The 26,469-nt window shown below is 48.2% G+C and overlaps 5 protein-coding genes across 6 annotated transcripts in view; 2 read left to right on the forward strand and 3 right to left on the reverse strand.

Annotated features, from left to right (window-relative positions):
• npr1a (natriuretic peptide receptor 1a) overlaps nt 1-3,016 on the reverse strand; it is a 51,438-nt gene extending 48,422 nt beyond the window's left edge. For both annotated transcript variants that reach the window (XM_084695718.1, XM_084695717.1), the window contains exons 1-2: nt 2,636-3,016; nt 606-1,370 (exon numbers count right to left, since the gene is read on the reverse strand). In XM_084695718.1, the coding sequence (XP_084551844.1) occupies nt 606-1,323 (718 nt within the window). In that variant the 5' untranslated portion in view covers nt 1,324-1,370; nt 2,636-3,016. The remainder of the gene's footprint in view (nt 1-605; nt 1,371-2,635) is intronic.
• Nucleotides 3,017-7,579: 4,563 nt separating this feature from the next.
• ntaq1 (N-terminal glutamine amidase 1) lies at nt 7,580-10,077 on the forward strand. The gene is made up of 6 exons (XM_084695721.1): nt 7,580-8,098; nt 8,222-8,321; nt 8,512-8,562; nt 8,732-8,877; nt 9,083-9,207; nt 9,534-10,077. The coding sequence occupies exons 1-6, from the start codon at nt 8,019-8,021 to the stop codon at nt 9,638-9,640; spliced, it is 609 nt and encodes a 202-aa protein (XP_084551847.1). The 5' UTR covers nt 7,580-8,018; the 3' UTR covers nt 9,641-10,077.
• LOC146295037 (proteasome subunit alpha type-2-like) lies at nt 9,981-12,777 on the reverse strand. Its single transcript, XM_084695720.1, has 8 exons — nt 12,669-12,777; nt 12,077-12,153; nt 11,840-11,972; nt 11,566-11,688; nt 11,127-11,208; nt 10,930-11,003; nt 10,737-10,794; nt 9,981-10,279 (listed from the first exon to the last, which is right to left on the reverse strand). Exons 1-8 carry the CDS (start codon nt 12,707-12,709, stop codon nt 10,163-10,165), a joined length of 705 nt encoding a protein of 234 aa, XP_084551846.1. The 5' UTR covers nt 12,710-12,777; the 3' UTR covers nt 9,981-10,162.
• A 2,924-nt stretch (nt 12,778-15,701) lies between these two features.
• On the reverse strand, nt 15,702-23,462 carry sdha (succinate dehydrogenase complex, subunit A, flavoprotein (Fp)). Its single transcript, XM_084695722.1, has 15 exons — nt 23,331-23,462; nt 22,098-22,187; nt 21,825-21,986; nt 20,751-20,894; nt 20,286-20,450; nt 19,925-20,073; nt 19,632-19,756; nt 19,360-19,528; nt 18,563-18,758; nt 18,218-18,392; nt 17,870-17,988; nt 17,448-17,559; nt 17,183-17,313; nt 16,806-16,919; nt 15,702-16,320 (listed from the first exon to the last, which is right to left on the reverse strand). The coding sequence occupies exons 1-15, from the start codon at nt 23,388-23,390 to the stop codon at nt 16,234-16,236; spliced, it is 1,998 nt and encodes a 665-aa protein (XP_084551848.1). The 5' UTR covers nt 23,391-23,462; the 3' UTR covers nt 15,702-16,233.
• A 219-nt stretch (nt 23,463-23,681) lies between these two features.
• LOC146295039 (coiled-coil domain-containing protein 127-like) lies at nt 23,682-25,964 on the forward strand. The gene is made up of 4 exons (XM_084695723.1): nt 23,682-23,766; nt 24,103-24,233; nt 24,627-24,805; nt 25,323-25,964. Exons 2-4 carry the CDS (start codon nt 24,116-24,118, stop codon nt 25,839-25,841), a joined length of 816 nt encoding a protein of 271 aa, XP_084551849.1. The 5' UTR covers nt 23,682-23,766; nt 24,103-24,115; the 3' UTR covers nt 25,842-25,964.
• The last annotated feature ends 505 nt before the right edge of the window (nt 25,965-26,469 follow it).

A 26,469-nucleotide genomic window follows, 5' to 3' on the forward strand; every position in this document is an offset into this window, starting at 1 on the left:
ACTTTGGATCACTATACATCCCACTGGATCATGAGGGGAGAGGGACGTTGACTATCCATTAATTAGCTAACTAGATTCCTACCCGACTAGATCACTAGATCCCACTATACTGAATCTTGAATCTTAATCTGTGTAGAGGGAGAAGGAAAGAAATGAAAAAACAGAGAGCAGGGAGGAGCGTAGAGATAAACACATCTCTGTAAGGGATCAACTCCTGAACTCCATTCACAGCATCCTGAAATTAGGAAAAGAAAACATGGCAACTGCCAACAATGCTGGCGTCTCTCCTTGGATGTGGAAACGCGAACATGCGTATGTTTTCCCCCCAGTTCTAATGAGCAAGCAGCACAGCGACTCCCAGCCCTGCTTGAAGACCTGGCTGAATTTCACCGACCAGAAGGAAATGGATTGAAACATAATTTAGACCGATGCCCTCTCTTGTCCAACAGCCCCACGAACAGCCCCCCACACATGCTTTCCTTCACCCTTCTCCCCCCCCCCGCACACACACTCTAACCCCCATCTCTACCCCTCCCACACACTCTCACCCCCATCCCCCCCCCCCCGAACACACACACATACACAAACCCCCCCTCCAGACCCACCTCTGGCCTGCTGGCTGATGTCATGGATCAGTTCGTGGTACTTGACCTTGTCGGGGTGTTCGTTGAACACCAAGTCTTTCGTGGTGACGTTGGCCTGGCGCAGCTCCTCGTACGGCCCCTCCGCCGTAAAGTAGCACGGCCGGTCGTCGTCCTTGTTGTCGCAGAACATCAGCATGGCGTGACGGTGCCAGCCAAAGTAGCGGTGGAGCCGCACCACAAACTCCCCCAGCTTCTTGTGGGTGGGGCCCGTGTTGGTGATGGACGGATACAGGCTGAAGCCGATGGCCGGGGCGCCGGCCGTCACCATGGGAACCCCCCAGTGCGAGGTGAAGCGCGCCACGGGGGAGGACGAGTAGTCGCACCCGGGCCCGATGAAGACCCAGGGGTCGTGGGAGAACTTGAGGTCGACCGCCACCAGCGGCGCCACATAGTCGGAGCAGAAGCCGTCTTTGTCTTCGCTGCTGTCGTAGACCAGCTGGAGGCGGCGCCCGGGCAGGAGGGCGCGGTCGGCGTTGATGCGCTCCAGCGCACGGGCGAGGGCGGGGCCGACGCGAGGCCACGCCCAGGGGTAGTCAGTGTTGCTGCGCGGCAGGATGACGGCCAGTGTCACGTTTTGGAGCTGTGATTGGACGGGCTCGGAACTGGATAGAGGCAGGGCCAATAGGAGCAGGGAGATCCCCAGAGCTCCCTCCCACCAAGGTGTGGCCTGCTGCAGCATGGCCTAGCAGGAAGTTGAGCAGGAAGGTCTCTCAGATAGAGGAGGGGCTGGGGGGGCAGGGAGAGAGAGAGATCAGTTTATAGACATGTAGGGGAGGGCAGGGAGAGAGAGAGAGAGAGAGAGAGAGAGACAGAGACAGAGAGAGAGAGAGAGAGAGAGAGAGAGAGAGAGAGAGAGAGAGAGAGAGAGAGAGAGAGAGAGAGAGAGAGAAAGAGAGAGAGATCTAAGGTCAGCATTGCATGGTGGTTAACACTTTGGAGCAGTTAGCGTCAAACACAGACGCACACACTAAAATACCTCAGACACACACTCCTAACATCCACCCATCCACACACACAGACAAACACACCTCACTCGTTTTCGATTGGGTTAATTTATGAAGGTAATAAAAACCCAGGTAAAGTTGTCTAATCATTCACGAGGGTGTGTTTGTTTTAGGCTATTTAACCAATCCCCTTGCGGAGCGGTATGCTGGAGGTAAATCACAACAACCGCAAAGCATACTCCGACATTCTTCCTCGAGGAAATGGCATTTTGGTGACATCGCCGGAATCTCTTGCAGAGGACCAACAGGAGTGTGATAAAGAGATAGACAGAATCCCAGACTCTTTTAAAAGGTCATGATGATATAGTTTGACATTTAGTTCCATACTCGTTGAAAATGAGGAAGACTGTGATCCGTGCAGGGGGCGTAGCCTCTAAACACAGCTCCCTTAGGTTTATAACTTTGCTGCGAGGTTACATAACTGAGCAACAAAAATATGACTCAATGTTCCCTGAACAGCAGGTAATGTAGTCAGTCATCCGATCTGGGCAACTTGGACTCAACTAGTTGTCAATTACAGCGTATCAAGAGGCGAGCCCTAACTCACCTCTTTCACTTTCGTCAACGTAAACAAATATAAATCTCTCAAGCTAAGTAGTTTGTTTTGTTCACAAATTACCAAATTTTCTAAGATTGAGCCTCGCCATTTTGAGTAAGAACATTAAGTTCCCCAGATATTTGGAGACTAACGGATCTTGGTGACAATCTGATCTACGTTCCGCGGCGCGCAGTGGATATTTCGAGCCACTGCTGCGCTCGCCTCTCACTAGAGCGCTAGATGCCCAATAACACTTACTAATATTTCGACAGGAAAATAACATCAGTCTTCGTCGCAGTTCGTTGAAAGGGAAAAACTGGACATGAAAGTAAAGCCTACACTAAATGTATTTATTCCTGTGGTTCCTAACACGTTACGCCACTTAAATGCAATGTCAACTACGTGAATGAAAATAACACACTGGCTCACTTGTTATTTTATCAACTTACCTTCTTGTCGATGGACTAGTGTAATGTATAATAACCAGACTCCCGTTGCCCGATTTTAAGTGTTGTTTAAAGTCTCGTGTTGATTCCATGGATGCCCCGCGCGCTCTAGAGTAAATGTCGAGCCGACGTCATGTCGTGGAAGTTGATAATAGCTTGGAACAGCAGTGAGGTTAGGATATATTCCAGTAAAACCGTCATTCCTGGCGTACCAACGTGGACCCTCCACGCATGTTGTCATTCAACCTCCTTTCTCTCTTTTCTGTGTCTCCTCCGTCCTTTTTGATCTGTGTCCAGGCTTCTCCACTCCCTCTCTTCTTTCTTTTCAATCTCTCTCTCTCTCTTTCTCTCTCTCCAGCCTTCCTGTAAGATACTTATTTTCAATCTGACGAATAAGCGTTGGTGATCCGCTGGCACAAGGACAACCTCTGCTCACTCAGCTACGTGTGCGTGTGTATGTGTGTGTGTGTGTGTGTGTGTATGCGTGCGTGTGTGTCTGTGCATGTGTGTGTGTGTATGCGTGCGTGTGTGTCTGTGTGTGGGAGTCGGTATCCATGCATGTATGAAATATGAATTCATTATAAAATGTCCCCCCCAAACAAATTTGCGTGTAAATATATATGTGTGTTTGGAGCAGTTAATAATGTGCATGGGGTCAGAGTAGAGCTAGGGGTGTGTGAGTGTGCAGAGCTAGAGCTGTGTGTGTGTGTGTGTGTGTGTGTGTGTGCAGAGCTAGGGGGTATACAGTTACCAAAAGATGTATACTCATGAAAAGAGGAGATGTGCCCCAGAACAGATTGGAGTGTGTTACAGAGAGTGTGTGCGTGGGTTGTGGGTTTATGTATGTGTGGTACAGAGAGAGCGTGCCCTTGTGTGTGTGTGTTCCTCTGTCTGTACTAAAGAGCATGTGTGCATGTGTTTATGTGTGTGTGTGTTAAAGAGAGAGCGTGTGTGTTCTGTATGTGTTCAAGTGTGTGCGTTAGAGAGTTTGCATGTGTGTGATGTTCTACTCTAGATTCTAGACCAGATTCTAGACTAGATTCTAGACTAGAATCTAGGTGACGAGATAGGTGACGTCACTAGATTCTAGACTAGAATCTAGACAGTGGTGTGTTCAGGTTCTTCTCTCAGCACAGTAAAGAGGTACAAACTTCCTGTGTCTACCTCCTCCCCCATACTCACCTCTCCTCCCCCCTACTCCGCTCTACTCCCCCTTACTCCGCTTTCCTCCCCCCTACTCTGCTCTCCTCCCCCCTACTCCCCCCTACTCCGCTCTCCTCCCCCCTCTTCCCTCTTCCTTCCTGACAACTCCTCACCCCTCTTCCCTTTCCTCGCCCCTCTGCTCCCTTCTCTTCCTCTCTCCATGTAGTCCTAGTAACAGATGCAGGTTGTGTTAATCTGGGTCTGGGGATTCTCTGCCAACCCTCACACACAAACACACATGCACAGTCCTGCACACACACTCACAAAGGTTCACACACACATTTAAACACAAACACACACTCACAAAACGCACGCACACACTCAAACACACACACACATACTGCATACACAGTGGTCAGAAGGCCATTTATTGACCTGCTCCAGGCCAGATCAATCGAGTGATTGATCAAGTAATGATTCAGGTAGAGAGCGGATGTTGAGAGAGAAAGAGAGAGAGAGAGAGAGAGAGAGAGAGAGAGCAATGACCTGTCTCTTCTTACCTCCTTGCGTTGAGTCCCGTGATCCTCATTCTCTTCATCCTACAGGATTTTTTCTCTCTACCTTACACAATAGTCTGCTATTTATGTTATAAGTCCATTAAGGCTTATATTGGCAGTTTGTCCCCCCCCACCTCTCTCTCTCTCTCTTTCCCTCTCCCTCTTATCCTTCTCCCTCCTTCTTTTCCTTCTCGTCCAGTCTCACTAGACCCCTCTCCTTGTCTCTCTTTCTCCTTCTCCTTCTCCTTTTCCTTGTCTCTCTCTCTCTCTCTCTCTCTCTCTCTCTCTCTCTCTCTCTCTCTCTCTCTCTCTCTCTTCCTCCCCCTTTCTTCCATCCCCCATTCTCACCCCTCCCTCTCAGCTCTCCAGGATAAACAACTTCCAGATCAATAGAAGGAAAACACAAGTGCGGGCTTCCCGGACACACGGCACAACAACCAGCGTGTGTGTGTGTGTCTGGAGGAGAGCTGTTGTTTTTAAGTCCTGTGGGGCGGGAGGGTGAGGTCACTTTGTCCCCCGCCACCGCATGCTCTTCCTTAAACTCTGACCCAACACACACACACACTCTCTCTCACACACACACTCACACAGACTCTCTCTCACATACACATAAACCCACACACACACAAAGACACTCACGTGCACACACACACACACATACCATAAACACAGGCGCACACACACTCTTACACACATCTACACACCTAACATCCCGCTGCAGCTACACATCAAACACACACAGGATAGGCTTTCCAAAACAGGAAGTACAGTGCTTCTACACTCCCTCTCTCCCGGCCTCTTCCTGAATGTTATCACTGAGCTAGTCTGCCCTGCCCACACACCCAGCCACACACGCGAAGCAACACACACACGTACACACACACCCACACACACCTACACACACACATCTACACACGCCTACCCTCACACATGTCTACACACACACACACTCACCCACATGAACACAGACATTCACATACACACACACTTTCAGTAATAGCGACTTAAGGCATACTGTTGTACTGGAGCTACTGGTAGCTTTTTCCTCTCATACACGTACAGCACACACACACGCACCAGCTAACACACACACGCACCAGCTAACACACACACACCAGCAAATACACACTCACACATCGTCTGTCGGGCTGCCTGTCTGCCTGTCTGTACAGGCTGTTCCTCTCCTAATGGCCTCACTGACTTATATCATACTACAAGAACTGTGAGTGTGTGTGTGTGTGTGTGTGGGGGGGGGTGCTAGCGGCTGTGTGTTAGCTGGTGTGTGTTAACTGGTGTGTGTGCGTGTGTTAGATGGTGTGCGTGTGTGTGTGTGTTAGCTGGTGTGTGTGAGTGTGGAGAGCTGTGCCAAAGCCAGTAATCTCTCAGTAGAAGAATCTGTGAACTGTGTCCAGCATCTTTCAGCATGTAGCTGCCACCTCATTAATGATGCCTTGTATGTGCCAACATGTGTGTGCATGTGGTTGTGTACAATGTGTGTGTACAGTATGTGGATGTGTACAGTATGTGTGAATATGTTTGAACGGTGTGCATGCGTGCGAGTGTGTGTATCCACAGTATGTGTGTGTGTGTGTGTGTGTGTAAACTGCCAGCGCATCCTTCTGTCATCGGTTCGCTCATCCTCCATCCCTCTCTGCCTCCAGACTTCTCCCTATTTCGAACTATTTCTCTCGCTTTCCACACCCCGCGCTCTCCCTCCCTCCACCTCTCTCTCTCTTTGTCCGCGCCGCTCTCCTCCCTCCTCTCTCTCTCTCCTGCCAGATTCTCTGACACTGAGTGAATAATATCACCAGCAGTTAACCCTCACCCCCACAACCCCCGGAGACATACCTACACATTGTTTATGTGTGTGTGGAGGCCTATTACCCTATCACCAACACACACACACACACACACACACTTTCTCTCAGGTATCCCATGGCAACTACTTGGTGCTGCATTACTTTCAGCAAGCTGTTAAGCTGCACTGGCACACTGAAGCATTGATCAGTGTGCGTGTTTGTGTGCGTGTGTGTGTGTGTGGGGGGGGCGAGTGTGTGTGTGTTTGTGTGTGTGTGTGAAAGAGCGATTAAGATTGTGTGTGCGTGGGATAGAGGGAAAGTGTGTGATCAATACTGTCAGTTTGTGTGCGTGTGTGTGCATGTGTAAGAAAGTTAGTCTGTGTGTGTGAGAGCGAGTACAGGAGTGTGTGAGTGTGTGTGAATGTGCCTTACTGCCCTGGTCATCCACTGCACTTCTGAACCACAAGGAGAGAGGGGGCTTACTTCATCTTCCAGGCCCAGCAATATGAAGCAACACAACCCTGCCCAGCTTTATTCTTCACACACACATAAACTCACCCTCTCATACACACACACACTCTCTCTTACACACCAACACACACACTCTCTTACACACACCCACACAAGCACTCGACGCACTCACAGCACTCCCCCAACTCCAGCCTACCAAGCCCAAGCCTCTCTCCCCCAGCCTCTCTCCCAAGCCTCTCTCCCCCAGCCTCTCTCCCCAGCCTCTCTCCCCCAGCCTCTCTCCCCATATACCTCAGCCTCCCTCCCCCAGCCTCTCTCCCCATATACCTCAGCCTCCCTCCCCATATACCTCAGCCTCTCTCCCCAGCCTCCCTCCCCCAACCTCTCTCCCCCAGCCTCTCTCCCCATATACCTCAGCCTCTCTCCCCAGCCTCCCTCCCCCAGCCTCTCTCCCCCTATACCCCAGCCTCTATCCCAACCTCTCTCCCCCTATACACCAGCCTCTCTCCCCCAGCCTCTCTCCCCCTATACCCAAGCCTCTCTCCCCTATACCTAAGCCTCTCTCCCCTATACCTAAGCCTCTCTCCCACAGCCTCTCTCCCCCTATACCCAAACCTTTCCTCCTCCGGCAGAGAGAAACCGACGAGAATGAGGTGCTTGTGACCTCCATTTAATCAGCGATATTGAGTTGCGGCATTGATCTGGGTCTCAGAATCAGTGCTAGAGTCATCTTTCCTCTGCGACTGTTCACCCACAGGGTGGCAGTCGGGCATAACACCAGTGAAGAACGATTTAAGTGATTGAAAAGCTCATCGGCAGCAATTTAACCGTTTTTGCCTGATGGTGAAAAAGTGTATACACTTGTCTTTCGACAGGTAACAATTTTAGACGAAACGCGCTATTGCTGTATATGATCTCGTGCATTTAGGTTTTAGGCCAGTGAGTCGGTTTGCCCTGGCAACCTAAAATTGAAAGTCAATAGAAGATGTTACTGATTTTCTCAAGCAAATTATCTTCCACTAGATTCTACAGGGTCAAAAACAAAAACAAGAAAGAAAAAAAACATTCATTTGCGATGTGAAACTCGTGTCGGAAGGCTACCTACAATGTTATCTCACTCTGATCTCACATTTACGCTGCTCTCACTTGCACAGACACTGTTCTCACATTCAAGTCATGAGTAATTTGCCACGATGAAGTGGAGACAAGAGGAAACATGACTAACTACAGAGCTTTGGCCATAGTTTAGCTCAATGTCGCCGTCTGCTGTCTGAATTCTGTATCAGTACATGTGTCTTTCGCTCCACCGGACCCTTTAGAATGTAACACTAGAATATCTAGCAAGGCTACTTCTGTTGTACGAGCAACATTCAATGTGTTTGACGGTTTTGTTTTTTTACGGAGGTGTGTTGAGACATGCACAAGGACCACTCTGTCTCAGATTATGTGGTCGTCACTCCGCCCATAGACGACTGTGTCTATACGAGCTGTTACTGGTAATGTCGTACACTTGCACTTTCACTGAAATATTGTTCCGCAATGGCTTTCTTGCGTTGTATTAAACGTGTTGGCCAGCCATATTTCGTCATTCATAACGGCGGACTGTTGTTTTCTTTCAGCGAGGAGAATGTGTGGAAACTGTGTGAACACATCCGAACACAGAGTCAGATTCCGCTGGAAGAGGTGTACTCTGTGTTCATCTCCAACGACAGAAAGATGGTGAGTTTTCTCCGTAAGAAACATAAACTAGTTAGCCTGAGCCGAGGTGACCATGTTTGGATACTCTTAAGGTCAGCATCGAATTGGTGTAAAAACACTGTTCTTTACACTTAGCGTTAACTCCTTCGGCGGCCAGACGGGTCAAATGCTAGCAGCTTATCTCCATCTCCCTCTTCCCGTCTCCCCCCAGGTCCCTCTCTGGAAGCAGAAGTCCAGCAAAGAAAACGAGCCTGTTGTCTGGGTGAGTACGTTGGGGTGTTGTAGAGAAGTAAAGAGGTATTGACAGCTACGAGTTGCCTGGAGTAACACTTACACTACACATCAAGTGGTCTGCTAAATGAATACACCATTGTGTTGGCCTGCATATCTGACTGTGTCTCTGTGACCCTGCTGGACTGTGTGGCGTCCAGGACTACCATGTGATCCTGGTGCACCACAGCCAGAGGAGCAGCTACGTCTACGATCTGGACTCCACCCTGCCCTTCCCCTGCCCTCTGCCCCTCTACAGCCAGAACGCCTTCCAGTCAGACCTGGGCCTCAAGCCAGCCTTCTGGAGGTGACCTGCCCTGCCCTTCTCTCCTCTGCTGTCATGTACTGATGCTCTGTGTAGTATGTTCTGTAGCGGTGTTAACGTTTACGTTTTAGGAGACAGAACTGAACACTACCTCTTAGCCATACCTAGGCGATGTCATCAATGTCATATGGTACGCTGTTACATTTAATAGACACTTCAGAGAATCAACCAATTGGCTCTGTTCCAGGAAGTTGAGGGTGGTTCCTGCGGAAGCCTATCTGAGGACCTTGGCGTCTGATAGGTCGCACATGAGGGATGCCGACGGGTCCTGGCGAATGCCTCCGCCCCCCTACCCCTGCATAGCAACACCAGGTACGCGTGTGTTCATTTACATCGCTGTTATCCAAAGAGACATCCAAATAGTGTATTTAGAAAGTATGGCAGAGAATCGAAGATCAAAAAGAGTATGCCTAGTTACCTTAACAGTACCAGGTTCTGACAGCGTCCATATTAGTGCTCCTACTGTAACCATAGAAATACCAGATACGGTCCATTTTAGTCCAACTTTCATCCACCAGCCTGTACACTCTACAGCCGGTTGTGGTTGTAATTGGCCTACACCTGCTGGTGTTAAAGGCTGGGCTGGAGGTCAGACTACGGCCTGATCCTCTGGAGGTGTTGTGTGGTCTCTCCTGCAGAGGCTCAGATGAACCTGGATGACTTCATCAGCATGGACCCTGCTGTGGGCCAGGGCCGGGTCTTCTCCTTGGCAGAGTTCAATCAGCACTTCACCAGAACCAGCTGACCAGAACAGTACCAGGAACAGTCTGGGAACAGACCGAGGGTGCGCTTAATTTGGTTCCCCTCCCAGCACAATGACTTCCCCACACTGGTCATCTCCAGTTTTATAAAAATGAAATGAACCAAAAATACAAGATCCAGTGCGAAACAAATGACACCCAGTTGGTCATTGATGTACGCGTCTAATAGAATATGAACTCAAGGGGGATGGGCCTAGATCAGTGGTAGAACATTTCATTACAGATCTACACCGTCAAGGACCTGCAAGCCACTTTGGATAAGCTATACTGTGAAGTTCGAAACAGCCAGAACACAGGAAACCAGCACAAAGCACAGAAACAGCGTTCCCTTTCAGGTTTTTATTGAGTGTAACTCACGGGAGGAGGGGACTGAAGGGGAGAAATACAAACAATAAAAATGTTCTCATGTATGACAAAAATACAGTCGCTTCAATGTATTTATTTGTTGTTGTTGCGAAAACCAAACAAAGTGAACGATGGAGGAGCCAGGCCGGGGGGGGGGGGGGTCAGGCGATAGCGGCCAGGTAGTCCTTCACCTCAGTGGGGGTGAGTCTCCGGAAGCCTCCCTGGTCGCAGATCCCCACCTCAATGTTGTCCTCTGTCATCTGACCCTCAAAGCTCTCCTGTAACACACGCGGTTCAGTCGTTACCTTCTATCCTACAAGTCTCCCTGTAAATGGGCAGACAGATGCATATAGAGATGTCACTTTAAAACTATCCTTAGAAATTACTTCATATTGCGCGCGTTTTGGTTTAGGGAGCCTTAAGATCCATACGTGAAGGATGACACGCATGAGATTTAAACTTCTGCGTAGTGATGGCGTCAACCGTGATATATTGAAACCCAAACCCTGGTGGAATCCAGAGCCCTAACCCCCTGTCTACATCCCATGATGCATCAGTCTGAGCTGGTAGATAGTCTAGCTAGAGGTCTTAGCCTTGCACCCTGTATATCCCTTTCGATAGAATCGCTTCTAAAGGAACATACTTCTCTCCACTATCACACAGCCTCCAGTGTCACCGTGACAGTATTCAAGAGTGGACAGACATATCGATCTATACAGAAGCCTCCAGTGTTACCTTGAGCGTGAGGATGGCCGTGTGGATGGCATCCTCCAACTCCAAATCCTCATTGTACCTGGATGAGGAGGAAAAGGAAGAGGACGAGAACAGGTCAGTAATCCTTCCGTTCTTTAGCTCTGCATCATCTCTTTCACCCTGATATACACACTCCTGTATTTACACTGTACACACACGTCCAGTACCCCCATACCTCTTCTCTAGGAAGGTCTTGCCGTTAACGTAGTTCTTCCCCATGGCTGTGGCTTTCCATGCGAAGTAAGCCCCCTGTGAAACGGCAGCAGCATCAGCCTTCTCTGAACTACAAATGGATGGCACGCTCCAAGCTCCTATGACTGCAGTGCATGTATGTAGGGGAAAAGGGGTTGCTGGGTAATGTAGTCAACTTACAGAGGGGTCGGACTGGAAGAGGTGGGGTCTGTCTTCATCCCAGCCGGCGATAAGCAAGGACACACCAAACGGCCTCACACCTCTGCAAACACAGACACACGCTAGGATACCGCTGGTCTTACTTGTGTGTGTCAACATTATAGGACTCGTGTGTGTTTGTGAGAACATTATTCCACTGGTCTCATTGGTTATCAACATGATAGCATGTGTGCGTGCACAGGCAACTGTTCCTACCCTGTGTGTGTGTTCCTACCCTGAGAGGTGTGTGCGTGTTCCTACCCTGAGAGGTGTGTGTGTGTTCTACCCTGAGAGGTGTGTGTGTGTGTTCTACCCTGAGAGGTGTGTGTGTGTGTGTTCTACCCTGAGAGGTGTGTGTGTGTTCTACCCTGAGAGGTATGTGCGTGTGTTCCTACCCTGAGAGGTGTGTGTGTGTTCCTACCCTGACTGTGTGTACTCCTGCATGACGGAGGCGACCCTCTGGACCAGCTGGGCTGTGGGGATTGGCTCCTGGTAAACCAGGAAATACTGCTGGGCCAACTTCCTGGCTCGCCGCACCAGCACCCTGGGAAGAGGAAGAGCGAAACACATAAGGATACAGCACAGGAGGAGAGAATAATGAAGGGCATTTGCTACACTTTACGTCCTTGTCTTCATGCCGACATCCCCTGACAGTCAATAGTTCCCATTACAAACATTTACTCCTCCCTCCTTACCTGTAGTCTGGTCCCATGCCGCTGTACACCATACCGATGTGTTTGGTAATCGCCTCCACCTTGTGCACGCTCTGCTCATCGTACAAGATGGACTTCTGTTTTTTCTCCGTTGCCAAGACGACGCCGTTGGAAGCTGCAGAAGGGGGGGGGGGGCAGGTGAGAGAAGGACGGCGCAGCCTCTGTCCGCCACTTCTGAAAGCTGTGACACTTGTGCTGGTGTTAATTCTAGCCGCCTACCTTTGATTCCCACGGACGGCGCCCCCGCTGCAACAGCCGCTAGCGCATATTCAATTTGGACCAGCTTCCCCGAGGGACTGCGCAGAGAAAAGGCGTGTTAGCTCTAGTTGGTTAACTTAGCTAGCTGGCTGACCAACAACAACATGCTAGCCAGCTGTCCCGAGTGAACCACCCACATGCAATTCATGGCCAATAAGCAATAAGCTTTAAGCAACATTGATTATTCAGAATGAGCATTACTGACTAGCAAGTCTACTAGGTAGCTAACAAGAACATAAAAGCACACAGTTGGCTGTATTGTTGCAAAAAGAAGACATCTAGCTCGTTAAAGCTTGAATTAATTTCGGATCATAGCTGGAACAGGCTATGCTTTACTGTTTACCGAGACTTTCTGTATAGCATAGCTGGCAAAGAGCTAGCACTAGCTTAGCACCGGCATGACAGTGCATCTCTCCGGTAAACTTCTCTAAACCGTCCAAAGAGTCGAAATAATAAAACGCCTACCGGGAGGTATTAAGGGTAGTATAACAGGCTAACTTTGTACAACAATGTTTTAGTTCACAAAGTCTAAATGTCTGCTTTGATGCTTTACCTGAATGTAGTGAGAGAGAAACTATATCCTCGTTCTGCCATTGTAGATGTCCACGGGAATCTTTATGTGACGGACCGCTGTGGCGGAAGTACCGTCTAAACGGAAGGTCGCCTGTCATGTGGTATATATAATTATTGTAAGTTGTAGCAAAGAGTTTAAAAGATTTGTATACTCTTTGGTTATAGTAAATCGAATGTTTGCAAATGTCTAGAATTAAGTGGAAAATTGTTTTGTCAAAAGCATACATTTGTCAATCGTAATCATGCCATTTCAAAAAACAGTTTCCCTCCTAAGTCCATGGACGTGGCGTTGGAATCAGTAATTCTCTAGAGCAGGGGTTCCCAATCCCGGTCGTCGGGCCTCCCTGCCCTGCATGTTTTAGATGTTTCCTTGTTCCAACCAGTGTTGGGAACGTTACTTTAAAAAAGTAATTAGTTATAGTTACTCACTACTTGTTCCAAAAAGTAACTGAGTTAGTAACTGAATTACTTTATTATAAAAGTAACTAATTACCAGGGAAAGTAACTATTTGCGTGTAAAAAAAAAGTTGCTGTATGTCAAAGAATTTGGATTTTCTGAGCGGTTTTCACAAGTCAGCTGAAATGAGTAGAACAGACAAGTACTTGAACATAACCTTCGATATTTATTGCACATACAAAAGTAAACAGTTAAACAATATAAAGTGTGTTTAACTATGTGCATATTAAATAAATCAAACTCTCACAACCTGAGACAACTGGTCAAGTAAACAACATGTACTTAAGTATTTTTTTCAATACAAGAGTAAGCATTTGAACAATATAAAGTGTGTTTAACTATGTGCATATTAAATAAATCTAAATCTTACAACCTGAGACAACTGGTCAAGTAAACAACATGTACTTAAGTATTTTTTTCAATACAAAAGTAAGCATTTGAAATTTAAATTTAAATTTGAGTTGCTAACAACGGATGTCGACAAAATCTTCCCTCCCGGACATAGTGTACACTTTACATGCACGTTCTTGCCTTTTTCCTCGATTAATTGGAAATAGTGCCTATATTTCCACCTTGTAAATGTCAATTTGTCATCGGATTGCTCCGAACTCGCCATCTCGGCTGCTGTTTGGTGTGTGTGGTGCAAGCAGCGCGTCGCGTGGCCTGGCTTGTGTGTGAAAACACTGGCTCCGATTGGCTACCATGATGACGTGACTCTGCTTGTAGCCAATCATAATCGCTAAAAACCATGCAGTCTCCTCACTAGCAGTTTGTGTAGAGCTAGGAGGAGTGCGTTCAGATTACACAGTTTATTCAATCAATTCACAGTAACGCACCGCATTTAACGTTCAGTAACGATAACGGCGTTGTAACGACGGAAAAAGTAATTAGTTAGATTACCCCGTTACTGAAAAAATAACGGCGTTACCTAACGCCGTTATTTTGAACGGCGTTATTCCCAACACTGGTTCCAACACACCTGATTCAAATGAATGGTCTTTAGCAGGTTTCTGCTTAACTAGATAATGACCCATTCATTGGAATCAGGTGTGTTGGAGCAGGGAAACATCTAAAACATGCAGGACATGGAGGCCCGAGGACCAGGATTGGGAACCCCTGCTCTAGAGAGACAAGATGACATATTACTGTTTTTCTCCATTGCTTTGGCTCATTTCACGAAACAGAAATAACATTCTCAAAACAACACGTGCAAACCTCCAAAACGCTGGGCAGTTGTTCACAACAGATTGTAATTTTTCATTCCTTTAATCAAATTGTAATTGTATTAGCACATTCTTGTAAATGACAAGTGCAATTGCCTACAGTTTGCACACATTTCAAATGATTTAGCACATCTTTGAAATGGTTCTGTATAATTGCCTTCAATTAGGCCAATTACCAATTGAAAATAATTTGCTGGTCTAAACTGACTGTTGCTTCTCAGTCAAGTGGTTGTTCTCTGCAAAACATATTGGCATCATTTCCTTGTGTACATCATCACATGCACAATAGTTCACTCCACTGTCAAAATCTTTCAGGCACATAATACCATGAAAAACTTAATGGTATATACTGTAATATGGATTTCTTGGATCAGCTTACAGTCATTGCCAGGTGAACTACAACTTTACTAAACAAGGGGACACATCCAATCACCAATCACAAAGTAAGTTTAGTTAGCTGACAGGAGCTATCCAGGAGTATAAATGCTTCCATCAAATATATAGAGCTTGTCCCAGGCCAGCTGGGGACAACATCACCATATGTGCTGCCATTTCAGAGAATGGTGTAGGCTAGTCACCCACATTCCCAGTCTTGGCCAATACATTACCCAGATGCTCCTGGTGTTCTTGGACCGCCTGCACTCCGATCTTATCCCTCTACATGAGAAGGGTTTGGTAGGGCCTCACTTTCTTACATTTGTCATTGTGTGGGACAATGTAAGCTTCCATTGTGGACCACTCATCAGGGTTCACTGTCCATCCAAGAATGCTGATGGTGCTCACATCACCTGACTCCCCATTCCTCAATCGTATCGAGGAGTTTTTTTCTGCATAGAGGTGGAGGGTTTATGTGGTGGTCAGGTTTTTCATAATGTTAGTTTTGATGTGCTTATTGTATGACAGTATATTGTGCTGTACACATTTCTTGTTACAGTAACCATGATGTATGGTAATTACAGTAACAATTTCCATGGCAGTGTAAGTGCAATATGTAATGTGAAACCTTGTAGGCTACTCTTGAATAACTGTTACTTTTTTCAGTTTGATACACATTTACATTTTACACATATTAATTTAGCATGCTTTTATCCAAAGCGACTTCCAAGAGAGAGCTATGTAGTTTTGCTGAACCATATAAGCTATTTTGCTAAATGCACCTGTTGCATTGAAAATGTAATTTCTGTTTCAAGAATTGAGCCAAAGCAATGGAGAAAAACTGTAAGTAAAATAGGTAGCGTCTAGCCTTGGTTGTTAAACCTATGGTACATCTTATTTGTTTCTGGTACTTAAAATTGTCACCAGCTTCAACAGGAAACACATTAACAGTCTTACAGGTTATTTAAGCATTTTTATTTAACTTCAATAGGTCGAACAGATCATATCGCATGCGCATATACAGAACTTTACAGACGGACGGGAGTGTGTTGGAGTACGAAGGCCACAGAGAAGAAGCGTTACGGTCAGTTGTTGTTGGCATCGCTGCCATTTACACCAACGTTATCTACTCAACACAGAATATGCTTGTGACTGCCCGGTCTAACACTGAGAAGTTATACAATCATTCAATATTTAAATATTAAATATGTATTTACTCAATTTGCCGGAAATATCTATAGCAAATGCGGTGGAAGTTTTTTATTTATTTGTTTAAAACACAAAAATCTAAATTTGCACAATTCACACTTACGTCACTGTAAAGTATTATTTTTTATTATTTGATAAGTAAAAGAAAAAATATTCCACAAATGTGAGTAACTGTTTATGATGAAAGAATCTTTTTTAAACCTGGTATGTTGGAAGTATATATATATGTGTGTGTGACTTCAGAAGAGCATAAATAAGACCGCAGAACAGATGGGGGCTGTTTAGTAGGAACGGATTGCAGGAGGGATGTGAGAGCAGTCTTCCTCGTTCAACGAATGGTCGATGACGGGTCTGTACTTCAGAGTTACCTAGGGAACGCAGAGAGGAGAGGAGGACAATTGTTTTCACAATTCACAGAAGAAGAACAACAGATCATCTTCCTGGCTCTTGGTTAACTAGCAGATGCACACCTTGCATTCACAATAACAGCTTACCAGGATAGAGGAAGAGGAAAGGAAGCAAAGGATAAGAGGCTGGGGGTAGAGGCCAGGAGGAGGGGAGAGACGAGATGTGAAGAGGAGGGGAGGTGAAAGGAGGAGAAGCAAAAAGAGGCTCGAAGAAGAGGGTAGGAGGATGAAAGGAGGTTAGGAGAGGAGGATGAGTGGCTGGTTAGAGGGGAGATGAGATGAGACGATGAGAAGTGGCTAGGAGAAGAGGGTACGAGGATGAGAAGAGGGTGAAAGAGGAGGATGAGTGGCTGGATAGAAGAAAGGCCAAGGGAGGGTATGGGCCAGGACGGGAGGATGAGAGGAGGAGGGTAGAGGAGGAGGAGAAGCAAAGTGTAGAGGCCTACCTTGCCAGTCTTGACGTCTACATTGGACATGGTGTGTTTCCTCCAGTGCTCCTCGAAGGGCTTCCGCTCCTGACCTGCCAGAGGCTTGGCGTAGTCCAACTCATCCATACGGTCCTGGACACACACACACACACCTTAATACATGTACACACTGTCTCCACACACACGAATAACACTGTTCACGCAATTCACACACCATTATGACAGTTTTTACACACACATACCTTTAAAGCTCTCCACACATACCATTAAACCCCCCCCCCCCCCCCACACACACACACACACACACACACACACACACACACACACACACACACACACACACACACACACACACACACACACACACACACACACACACACACACACACACACACCTTGTAGTCCTCCCTGGCGTGGGCTCCCCTGCTCTCCTTGCGCTGCTCTGCAGAGTGGATGGTCTGCACCCCGTTCAGCATCAGGTTCTGCAGCTCCAGAGTCTCCGCCAGGTCAGTGTTCCACACGATACCTGGACCGGAGAGGAGGGGGGGGAGAACGTGCCACATGAGAGGGAGGCGTGCATGGAGAGAGAGGGACGGCTGGGTGTGGAGAGAGGGACGGGCGTGCAGAGAGACGGGGAAGAGAGGAGAGAGAGCTGCGCACCTCTGTCGAAGGTCTTGATGTCGTCCAGGGTCTGGTAGATGGCGTCCATCTTGTCGCAGCCCTCCTTCAGCACGGAGCCAGTACGGAACACTGCAGCATGGTTCTGCATGGTCTGGAAGACAGGAGGGTGGAGGCGGGGAGGAGAAAAAGGGAGGCGGTCAGGAGGAAGGAAAGACGAGGAAGAGAAAGGAAGAAGAGAAAGGGGGCGTTAAGAATGTTTCTATGGTTACCAGCAGTTCAGAGTCACGACTCCCAGCATATTATTTACATGATCTAATCCAAGACTAATAGTCTGAGGATGACAATCTGATGATGATAATCTAATTATAATCAAAGAATAATATTCTGAGGACAATGAGTAAGGATAATAATATGAGGATCATAACGTGAAGATAATGAGAGGATATTCATCTGAACTCTACCTTTTGCATGTTGAGTCTGATCTCAGAGGTGCGCGTGCTTCCGGAAGCATAGCGCACCTTGTCCAGATTGGCCACTGACTCCTCCCCAGCGTTGGGCTTCAGAGGAGAGAGCTTCTCTCCTGTTGACCCAAAACACACGCACCCTTGAGACAACGCAACAGGTCACAGCCGAAGAAGGGAATTTATACAAGAAAGGAGGAGTAGAGGACAAGTGAGAGGAGAGAAGACAGAAGTTGGGTAAAAGGCAGAGGGCGAAGAAAGGGGAGGAGAGAGGCGAAGCCAGAGAGACGAGGGAAAGAACCCGCCCGAACCAGGAGAGCTGGAGACCCCGCCCCCCTCTCCCCCTACCTGGGGTGCAGATGTCGGCGATGGTGAGGGCACAGGCACGTCCAAACACCACCAGGTCCAGCAGAGAGTTGGCCCCCAGGCGGTTGGCCCCGTGCACAGAGGCACAGCCAGCCTCTCCACACGCGTACAGGCCCGGCACCACCTTGTCCCCTCCCTCGGGACTGTAGTCGATCACCTGAGGAGGAAGGGCGGGGTCAGAGGTCAGGTGTTTGTGTATGCTCAGGGGTCAGGTTTAGAGACATCTAGCTCTCTTTTGGTGGGGATGCCCTCCCTCAGGTCAGGGCTTAGTGAGGTCAGGGGTCAGGGTGAGGTCAGGAGTCAGGGTGAGAGGTCAGGGGTGTGTACCTGTCCCTTGTAGTTGGTGGGGATGCCCCCCATGTTGTAGTGCACGGTGGGCAGCACGGGGATGGGCTCCTTGGTGACGTCCACGCCGGCGAAGATCATGGCGGTCTCAGAGATGCCGGGCAGGCGCGTGGCCAGCTGCTGGGGGGGAAGGTGGTGCAGCTGCAGGTGCACATGGTCCTTCTCTGGCCCGCAGCCCCTGCACACACACACACACACACACGCACACACACACACAGGTTTATACATGCTTTGGTCTATACAAAGAGAGGTTTTGTACTATTTACAATCCCACACCCCAGCCTCCTTCCCCCCCCAGCCTCCCTGCCTCCTCTCCCCCCCCCAGCCTCCCTGCCTCCTCTCCCCCCCAGCTTCCTCTCCCCCCCAGCCTCCCTGCCTCCTCTCCCCCCCAGCTTCCTCTCCCCCCCAGCCTCCCTGCCTCCTCTCCCCCCCAGCCTCCTCTCCCCCCCCAGCCTCCCTGCCTCCTCTCCCCCCCAGCCTCCTCTCCCCCCCCAGCCTCCCTGCCTCCTCTCCCCCCCAGCCTCCTCTCCCCCCCCAGCCTCCCTGCCTCCTCTCCCCCCCAGCCTCCCTGCCTCCTCTCCCCCCCAGCTTCCTCTCCCCCCCAGCCTCCCTGCCTCTTCTCCCCCCCAGCCTCCCTGCCTCCTCTCCCTCCCTGCCTCCTCTCCCCCCCAGCCTCCTCTTCCCCCCCAGCCTCCCTGCCTCCTCTCCCCCCCAGCCTCCTCTCCCCTCCAGCCTCCCCTCCCCCCCAGCCTCCCTGCCTCCTCTCCCTCCCAGCCTACCGGCCCTCGCGGATCTCGATGGTCATGGAGCGTGACACCACGTCTCTGGACGCCAGGTCCTTGGCGTTGGGTGCGTAGCGCTCCATGAAGCGCTCGCCCTCGCTGTTGATCAGGATGCCGCCCTCGCCACGGCAACCCTCCGTGATGAGGCAGCCGGCGCCGTAGATCCCTGATGGGGTGGGGAGGGACGATGACATCATCAGTACGACTTTTAGGGGTCATCAGAAGGACGGTTGCTGGCGTGACTTAAGAGTTGCCGGGGCGACACTGACCTGTGGGATGGAACTGCACGAACTCCAGGTCCTGGCAGGGGAGGCCGGCCCTGGTTACCATGGCATTGCCGTCTCCTGTGCTGGTGTGAGCCGACGTACAGCTGAAGTAGGTACGACCATAACCCCTGGAGAGGGAGAGCGACAGAGAGAGAGAGGAGGGGAGAGGGAAAAGAGATGCTGTAGGTTGGTATGGTGACAGACGGTAGTTGTTCTGGTTACAAACAGGACTCTTGGAGCTGGAAAAGGAGGAGAGGAGGGGAGAAAAAGGAGGCGAGGGAGGAGGAGAGATGTACCCGGTGGCGATGACGGTGTTCTTGGAGCGGAAGCGGTGGATGGATCCGTCCTCCATGCAGAGGGCAATCACTCCCTTACACTCCCCATCCTCCATCAGCAGGTCCAGGGCAAAGTACTCCACAAAGTAGCTGGTGTCATACCTCAGGGACTGCAGCCAGGAAGGAAAGGGGGGGGGGGGGCGGTCGAGGTAGAGAAGGAAACAGAAAGTGGGAGGAGAGAGAGAATAAGGAGAGAAAGAGTTGTGAGAAAAGGGGGAGGGGAGTGAACAAGAGGAACAGACACAGGGAGAGAATGTGAGAGTCTAAACCAGCTTCACGTTGTCCCGCGGGGGGTGCACTTGTTTGGGTGTGCGGGGCGTACCCGTCCGTAGAGGGTGTGCAGCAGGGAGTGTCCGGTCCTGTCCGCAACACAGCAGCACCTGTGCGCCTGGCCGCCCTTCCCAAACTTCAGACTCTGGCCTCCAAACGCTCGCTGGTAGATCTTTCCATCCTCGGTACGGCTGAACGGCATGCCAAAGTTCTCCAGCTGCACACACACACAAGATAAATCAATGCCAAAAAAAGAAAATCCAAACACCCATGGTTGTTCTTCCGTCAGTTGATGTTGTCTTATTCCACTGCTTTGAGGGGTTGTCAGGACTGTGTGTGTGTGTGTGTGTGTGTATGTCCTAGCTAGCTGAGTAGCTGCTAGCTGCTGGTAAGGGTCTCTGCTGACACCCTACATTCCTGTAGATTCTAGAACACTCTCCAATTACAAGCTCAGCGGTCAGCTTGATCACCTGCTCAGACATGACCTGTCCTTAAGAGCATTGGTGTGTGTTCTCACCTCCACCACAGCTGCTGGGGCTTGCTCTGTCATGTAGTGGATGGCATCCTGGTCTCCCAGCCAATCAGATCCCTTCACTGTGTCATAGAAGTGCCACCTCCAATCATCACCCTCCATATTCCCAAGGGCCGCGTTGATCCCGCCCTGAACCAGAAACAACGTTAGACTGACAGCACTGTGGATCAATAATGCCGCTAGGCCACCTGTGGCCAGATGTCTCTGGACACATAATCAGACTGACTAAACAATTTATCTTTCACTACTAGAAATGACATTGAAGTGTTGACATGTGTGTGTTTATATTCTCTGTGGCAACATGTTATGTTGATGTTTCCCAATGGTATGTGGGTGCCATTAGTCCTCAATTTTTTCCCTGTCTTATTTGATTCTGTGTTGTTATTATTTTTTACATTAACATGTTATTTGTTTAGTTTAATAACCACATCTCCGCTATGGTGAGCAACAATAACATCACAACTACAGTATGTAGGTAGGTATATAGGTAGCACAGTGTGGCTAAAACATAATCTGTTAAATGCAACGCGAAAAAGAGTCTCTACGTCATCTATCAATAACACACGTGTTTGACGTAGAAGCTTGTTTATTATCTGTCCGTTTAGTGTAGGTGTGTGTGTTTATATTCTCTGTGGCATATATGTGTGTGTATGTTCTAACTGTAGGTAGGGTATAGTTAGATGGATGGGTGTTGGTGCATATATGCGCTTTACAGTATATGTGTGTTTGTGTACACTCTGTCTCTGCTACAGCTCAGTCTCAAAGTGTACCCACATCTTGCCCTTTGAACAGCTTTAACTACAAGTGCCTATAGACACAGGCTCTACACTAGACTAGAGTTTATAATACAGAATAGATTAGAAAACAAGATAACGTAGATTAGATGGAACATGGACTAGATCTGGCATCTTGCTGTCTATATATATATATATATTTATTTGTACAAAGTGTAAATGAATGAATGCAGCTTTCTACAGTGGAGCAGGTGAAATAATCTAGACCACCGTGACCAGACAGGTGAGCTCTCTACAAGCGGGGTATCTCTAGGTGTCTAGCTACCTGTGCTGCCACGGTGTGTGACCTGGTTGGGAACAGCTTTGTCACGCAGGCTGTGTTGAAGCCGGCTTCTGATAGGCCGAAGGCTGCACGAAGCCCCGCCCCTCCGGCGCCCACCACCACAGCATCGAACTCGTGGTCGACCACAGGGTATTGCGTTGAGATCTGATTGGATAACAAGCGTTTAGATGGACAGCTACACACTGCACACACGTAGAGTATAGGCACACACGTAGAGTATAGACACAAACACACTCCTAGCCGATGTAGACTTACTCCATCTGAAACTTTGGCATTGTTGGCGTCCCGGTTGCCGTAGATGGAGAAGTGGAACTTCCTGGCGCTGCTCTGGCACACTGCAGGAAGCTGGGCATAAACAGGAAATGACATCAGTCACAAACTCACAAATCAGTAAATGATGGGTCTTGTTATGATTTTAAGTGCTGACTGTGTACCTGTTTGTTTAATAATTGTGTGAACTACCAAGTGTTCACCTGTAAGGTGGTTTGGAAGTGAGGGCAAGATAATGTTTATCGGAATGTCATACCATTCTGTCAAGTGTTGAGATAACATTAATTTTTTGAATTTTATTATGTCATTAGGCTGACGGTGACATAAGGAAGGAGGGAGGAGGGGCGGGCTGCAGCACAAACGGTGCACAACACTGATACTAGTGTCCGGTTTATACTGAAAGGAATACTTCGATCTACGTAATCAATTATTCCATCAGACACAATTTGAGGGCTCGTCGGAAGACAGCAGTATGCACTAAATTTCTAATTATTGGCTGTCAATAAGCTAAATCTGCTTAGTGCACGAGACATTCTAAAAACGCGTTTAATACATCATCATAATAGGAGATGGAAATGACAGACAGGTGATTAATGCGGAGAAGCCAACACATCAATCATTTCAATGTTCATTCCTTGATGTGTCTTTCAATAGCATATGACACAGCTTTCACATTAAACGATCAAATCCAAGGTACTATTTCAGACATAAAAACACAACCGTTCTGGAAAATGGCTAGCCCAACTATATTATTTCTGTGACCAATAAACAAAGAACCTCCTCGCTGTCTTGAAAGTGCATATTGGTACATGTTAGCATGTTGAGCTAACTAGACGGCTAGCACCAATTGCCTTCTCTGACCTTCAATGAGCTGGTATTTATGGATTCCGAAAAAGCTTCCAGTTTGTGGAAAAAGTCAAGTGGATTTGCAATGCTTTTGGAATAATTTAACTTGTTTTCAATTCATAAACAATTAAAGAATTGCAGGACAACACAAAAGCTAGACAAAGTCATGTTACATAGCCAGAGAATGATAGTTACCTAACCACTTCGACGCGGAACGTTACAAAACCCGAAGTTACAAAACACAACCAGACAGCGCTGTTTACCAGCTCAAATTCGCAGTATTTTACAAATCAACAGAACCACATGATTAATATTAAAATTTAAAAACATAAATACATGTTACAGATAAATAGTTTATCCTAAAATACTTACAGCTTTTGCTGTCAAGACCTTTTTGGTGAGAACACGGGAGGCAGTGCACACCGCGGCCATGATGCTAGTTGAGTCTGGGCGGATGTACGTGAACTGTGTCTCTGCCGAGCCTCCAGAACCCAGAGAGATGCCTTTCGTATAGGAGCGTACCATTTTCAACAGAGTGTGCTGTTGTGAAACAAAACTATAATATTGTCATTCATAGAGTAAGGAATTATGTATTTCCTCATCTATATTTTTTGTACATGTATATTTATATTGCATTAATTTCAATGCCATTATAATATAGGCTATTTGAAGTTTTAAAATTTGACTTTGATTTCAACACCCCTCTACTTGGGAACATTACGCAATGTTTACTGCAGAGTGCGGAAGAGCAAATAGAATATTGTCTGTCTGCAAAATGAACCATTCCTGACGGAGTCAATTAAGCCAGGTATCTGAAAGTTATTTACACACCCAAATGTCCTATCTAACATTTGACACATGTTAGCACATCTGCTCACTAGCCGGATCAACCTTCTGAAGGGATAATAAAACCTATTGCAGAGATTAGAAACTGTGAACGAATCTTCGCCAACATGCACTCTGCACGAGACATGACATAGCACTTTGAGATTGTTTTAGAAATAACATTTATTATTATTACCTTTAACTAAACTATGCGGCTTATAACATGCCCTGACATTTCTGTCGTGTCTTTTGCACATCATCAAACCCTTGTTTACATTAACTCTCAGATGCCATTCAACTTGTATTTATTGTTATGCAGTCTGGAGATCTAGATGGACAACCAGAATGACCTCCAGGAATGGAACATACGTCCGGAACAGAGGGGCGGAGGCGACGGGAGCAAGTGGAACTACGCTCTATTGGTTCCGCTGCTGGGGCTCGCGGCCTTTCGTAAGCACCTACACTAGGACACAGAAAGTAGCTCACGAATAGACAACCTGTCACATAGTCCCTCTACCGGTGTGGTCGAGACTACGTTGTTGGTATGTAACTTCTGTTAGTCTCTTTTGTTGACAAGGTTATGCCTCCCACACTCCCTTCAATCCTAGTCGTTGTCAATAGACATGTCATAGATAACAAATACCAGTGATTTTGATTATACTATTTTTTTTAAATATCTTTCCCTTTTTTTCTGGCTGTCTTTTGTTTGTCCTCCCACCCTCTCTTCACCTTCTCTCTTTTCCTCATTTCCCTACATCCTTCTCCCACCCTATTTCCCCACTCATTTCACCCTCTTTCTTCCTATCCCCCTCCTCCTCCTCTCCCACCCCCTCCTCCCCCCAGGGTGGATATGGTCCAGGGAGTCCCAGAAGGAGGTCCAGGAGGTGAAGGTCCAGTATGAACAGAACATGGCCGCCGTCCGGGCCGAGCTGGAGAAGAAGTACAGAGCGACGTTGAGGGAGACCCGGAAAGAAACGGTCCAGCTGGAGCTGGAGCTGGAAAGGGAGAAGAACAGAGCACAGGTCAGGGGAGGAGAGAGGAGGAACTGAAGGGGAGGAGTAAAGGAGAGGGGGGAGGAGAGAGGAGGAACTGAAGGGGAGGAGTAAAGAAGAGGGGGGAGGAGAGAGGAGGAACTGAAGGGGAGGAGTAAAGAAGAGGGGGGAGGAGAGAGGAGGAACTGAAGGGGAGGAGTAAAGAAGAAGGGGGAGGAGAGAGGAGGAACTGAAGGGGAGGAGTAAAGGAGAGGGGGGAGGAGAGAGGAGGAACTGAAGGGGAGGAGTAAAGGAGAGGGGGAGGAGAGAGGAGGAACTGAAGGGGAGGAAGAAAGGAGAGGGGGGAGGAGGAAAACAGATTACAGGTCAGTGGAGGATGAGAGGAATTGAAGGTAAAGGGAGCTGAATAGAGGAGAGCAATTAAAGGTAAGGGGAGGTGAAGAGAGGAGAGTAGAGGTGGGAGGAGAGGAAGGTAAGAGAGGTGTAGAGAGCCAGGTTCTGATCCTAACCCAGCCACATTGACACGGGCCTCTCCCTCCCTCCTCAGGGCTACCGCCAGGCCATGGCCTCCCAGAACCAGCAGCTCCGGGAGATCCGGCACAAGCTGAGGGAGGACAGGGAGGCCCTGACCCAGGAGAGGAGCCACCTGCAGTGGGCAGGAGCGGCCGGGGCTGCCCTCCACGCCGCCCTGCAGAGGGAGGAGGACAGCCGCTGGCACCGGGAGGCCCAGACCGCCCTGGGGGAGCTGGAGGAGGGGCTGGTGGCGCGGCAAGAGGCCTTCTGCAGCCTGCTGGTCCCCCGACAGAGGAGGCTGGAGAAGGAGAAGGAGATTGTGGATCGGGTGGAAAGGGAGAGAGGGGTTCTGGCCGGGCTGGACATGGAGACAGGACTGAGGGACATCTTTAAGAAGGACCGGTTCTGTGCCCCGGTTCTGAACTTGGACCGGAGGAAGAACGGGAGCCTGATGTGGGCCTACCTGAGGTTCTGGAGGCTCCAGGTGGGCCTGGAAAAACACAGGCGGGCGGAGGAGGTTCTGCTGGGCCCAACACCACCAGGGAGAACCTAACTTATGGAATGTCCATAAAGCGTTTATTCATCCTTTGAGTAGCAGTTTGAGCATTCCATGACATGTATCATTTACATTTTCTATTGTTTTTTTTTATTTATCCCATCACGGAAATATTTTTTTTCAATATTTCATTTTAATAAAAAAAAAATATTTAATTAATTCATACCTATGCAAAATGAATTGCAAACGGAATGTTTATTTATCATTTGAAGTTTGTTTGGAAAATACTTCCAAAGTTGTACATACTGCATGCACTATTTGTATGTCTCTTTGGATGAAAGTGTCTACTAAATGAATATCATATTGTTTAAGCGAGATATTACAGAACAACCCTGCCATGAAAATAAATCAAAACAAACTACTTTTATGTGTTGGTGATTTTGTTAAAAGCCTCAAAAAAAGAATATTCCGATGACCATCAAAAAACTAATTTTATCAATACACTGCTATTCATCTGATACATCTCTTCTTTGTGGTGGTCCTGCTCTGCCTTTTGGAAGGCAAGGCTGTCCATGCTTCCCCAGTTTGTGACACAATCATAGTAGTGTAATATTATTGTAACCATACTGTAGTCCTACCAGGAAGCCAAAGCTGTCTCATCTCTCATGTCTCTTAACTGCTACTC

The sequence above is a fragment of the Hypomesus nipponensis genome, chromosome 4, assembly GCF_054491055.1.
Source record: "Hypomesus nipponensis isolate SF chromosome 4, ASM5449105v1, whole genome shotgun sequence".
Lineage (NCBI taxonomy): Eukaryota > Metazoa > Chordata > Actinopteri > Osmeriformes > Osmeridae > Hypomesus > Hypomesus nipponensis.

Coding starts and splice junctions, on each gene's coding strand:
- ntaq1 (XM_084695721.1), top strand. CDS start 8,019: ATGCACAAGGACCACTCTGTCTCAGATTATGTGGTCGTCACTCCGCCC. Junction 8,322..8,511: donor TCTCCAACGACAGAAAGATG/GTGAGTTTTCTC, acceptor GTCTCCCCCCAG/GTCCCTCTCTGGAAGCAGAA. Junction 8,878..9,082: donor CTCAAGCCAGCCTTCTGGAG/GTGACCTGCCCT, acceptor GCTCTGTTCCAG/GAAGTTGAGGGTGGTTCCTG.
- LOC146295037 (XM_084695720.1), bottom strand. CDS start 12,709: ATGGCAGAACGAGGATATAGTTTCTCTCTCACTACATTCAG. Junction 11,689..11,839: donor GGCATGGGACCAGACTACAG/GTAAGGAGGGAG, acceptor TCCTCTTCCCAG/GGTGCTGGTGCGGCGAGCCA. Junction 10,280..10,736: donor CGGCCATCCTCACGCTCAAG/GTAACACTGGAG, acceptor CGTGTGTTACAG/GAGAGCTTTGAGGGTCAGAT.
- sdha (XM_084695722.1), bottom strand. CDS start 23,390: ATGGCCGCGGTGTGCACTGCCTCCCGTGTTCTCACCAAAAAGGTCTTG. Junction 17,560..17,869: donor TCAGACTCAACATGCAAAAG/GTAGAGTTCAGA, acceptor CCTGTCTTCCAG/ACCATGCAGAACCATGCTGC. Junction 16,920..17,182: donor ACGCCAGGGAGGACTACAAG/GTGTGTGTGTGT, acceptor GTGTGTGTCCAG/GACCGTATGGATGAGTTGGA.
- LOC146295039 (XM_084695723.1), top strand. CDS start 24,116: ATGGACAACCAGAATGACCTCCAGGAATGGAACATACGTCCGGAACAG. Junction 24,234..24,626: donor GCTGGGGCTCGCGGCCTTTC/GTAAGCACCTAC, acceptor TCCTCCCCCCAG/GGTGGATATGGTCCAGGGAG. Junction 24,806..25,322: donor GGGAGAAGAACAGAGCACAG/GTCAGGGGAGGA, acceptor CTCCCTCCTCAG/GGCTACCGCCAGGCCATGGC.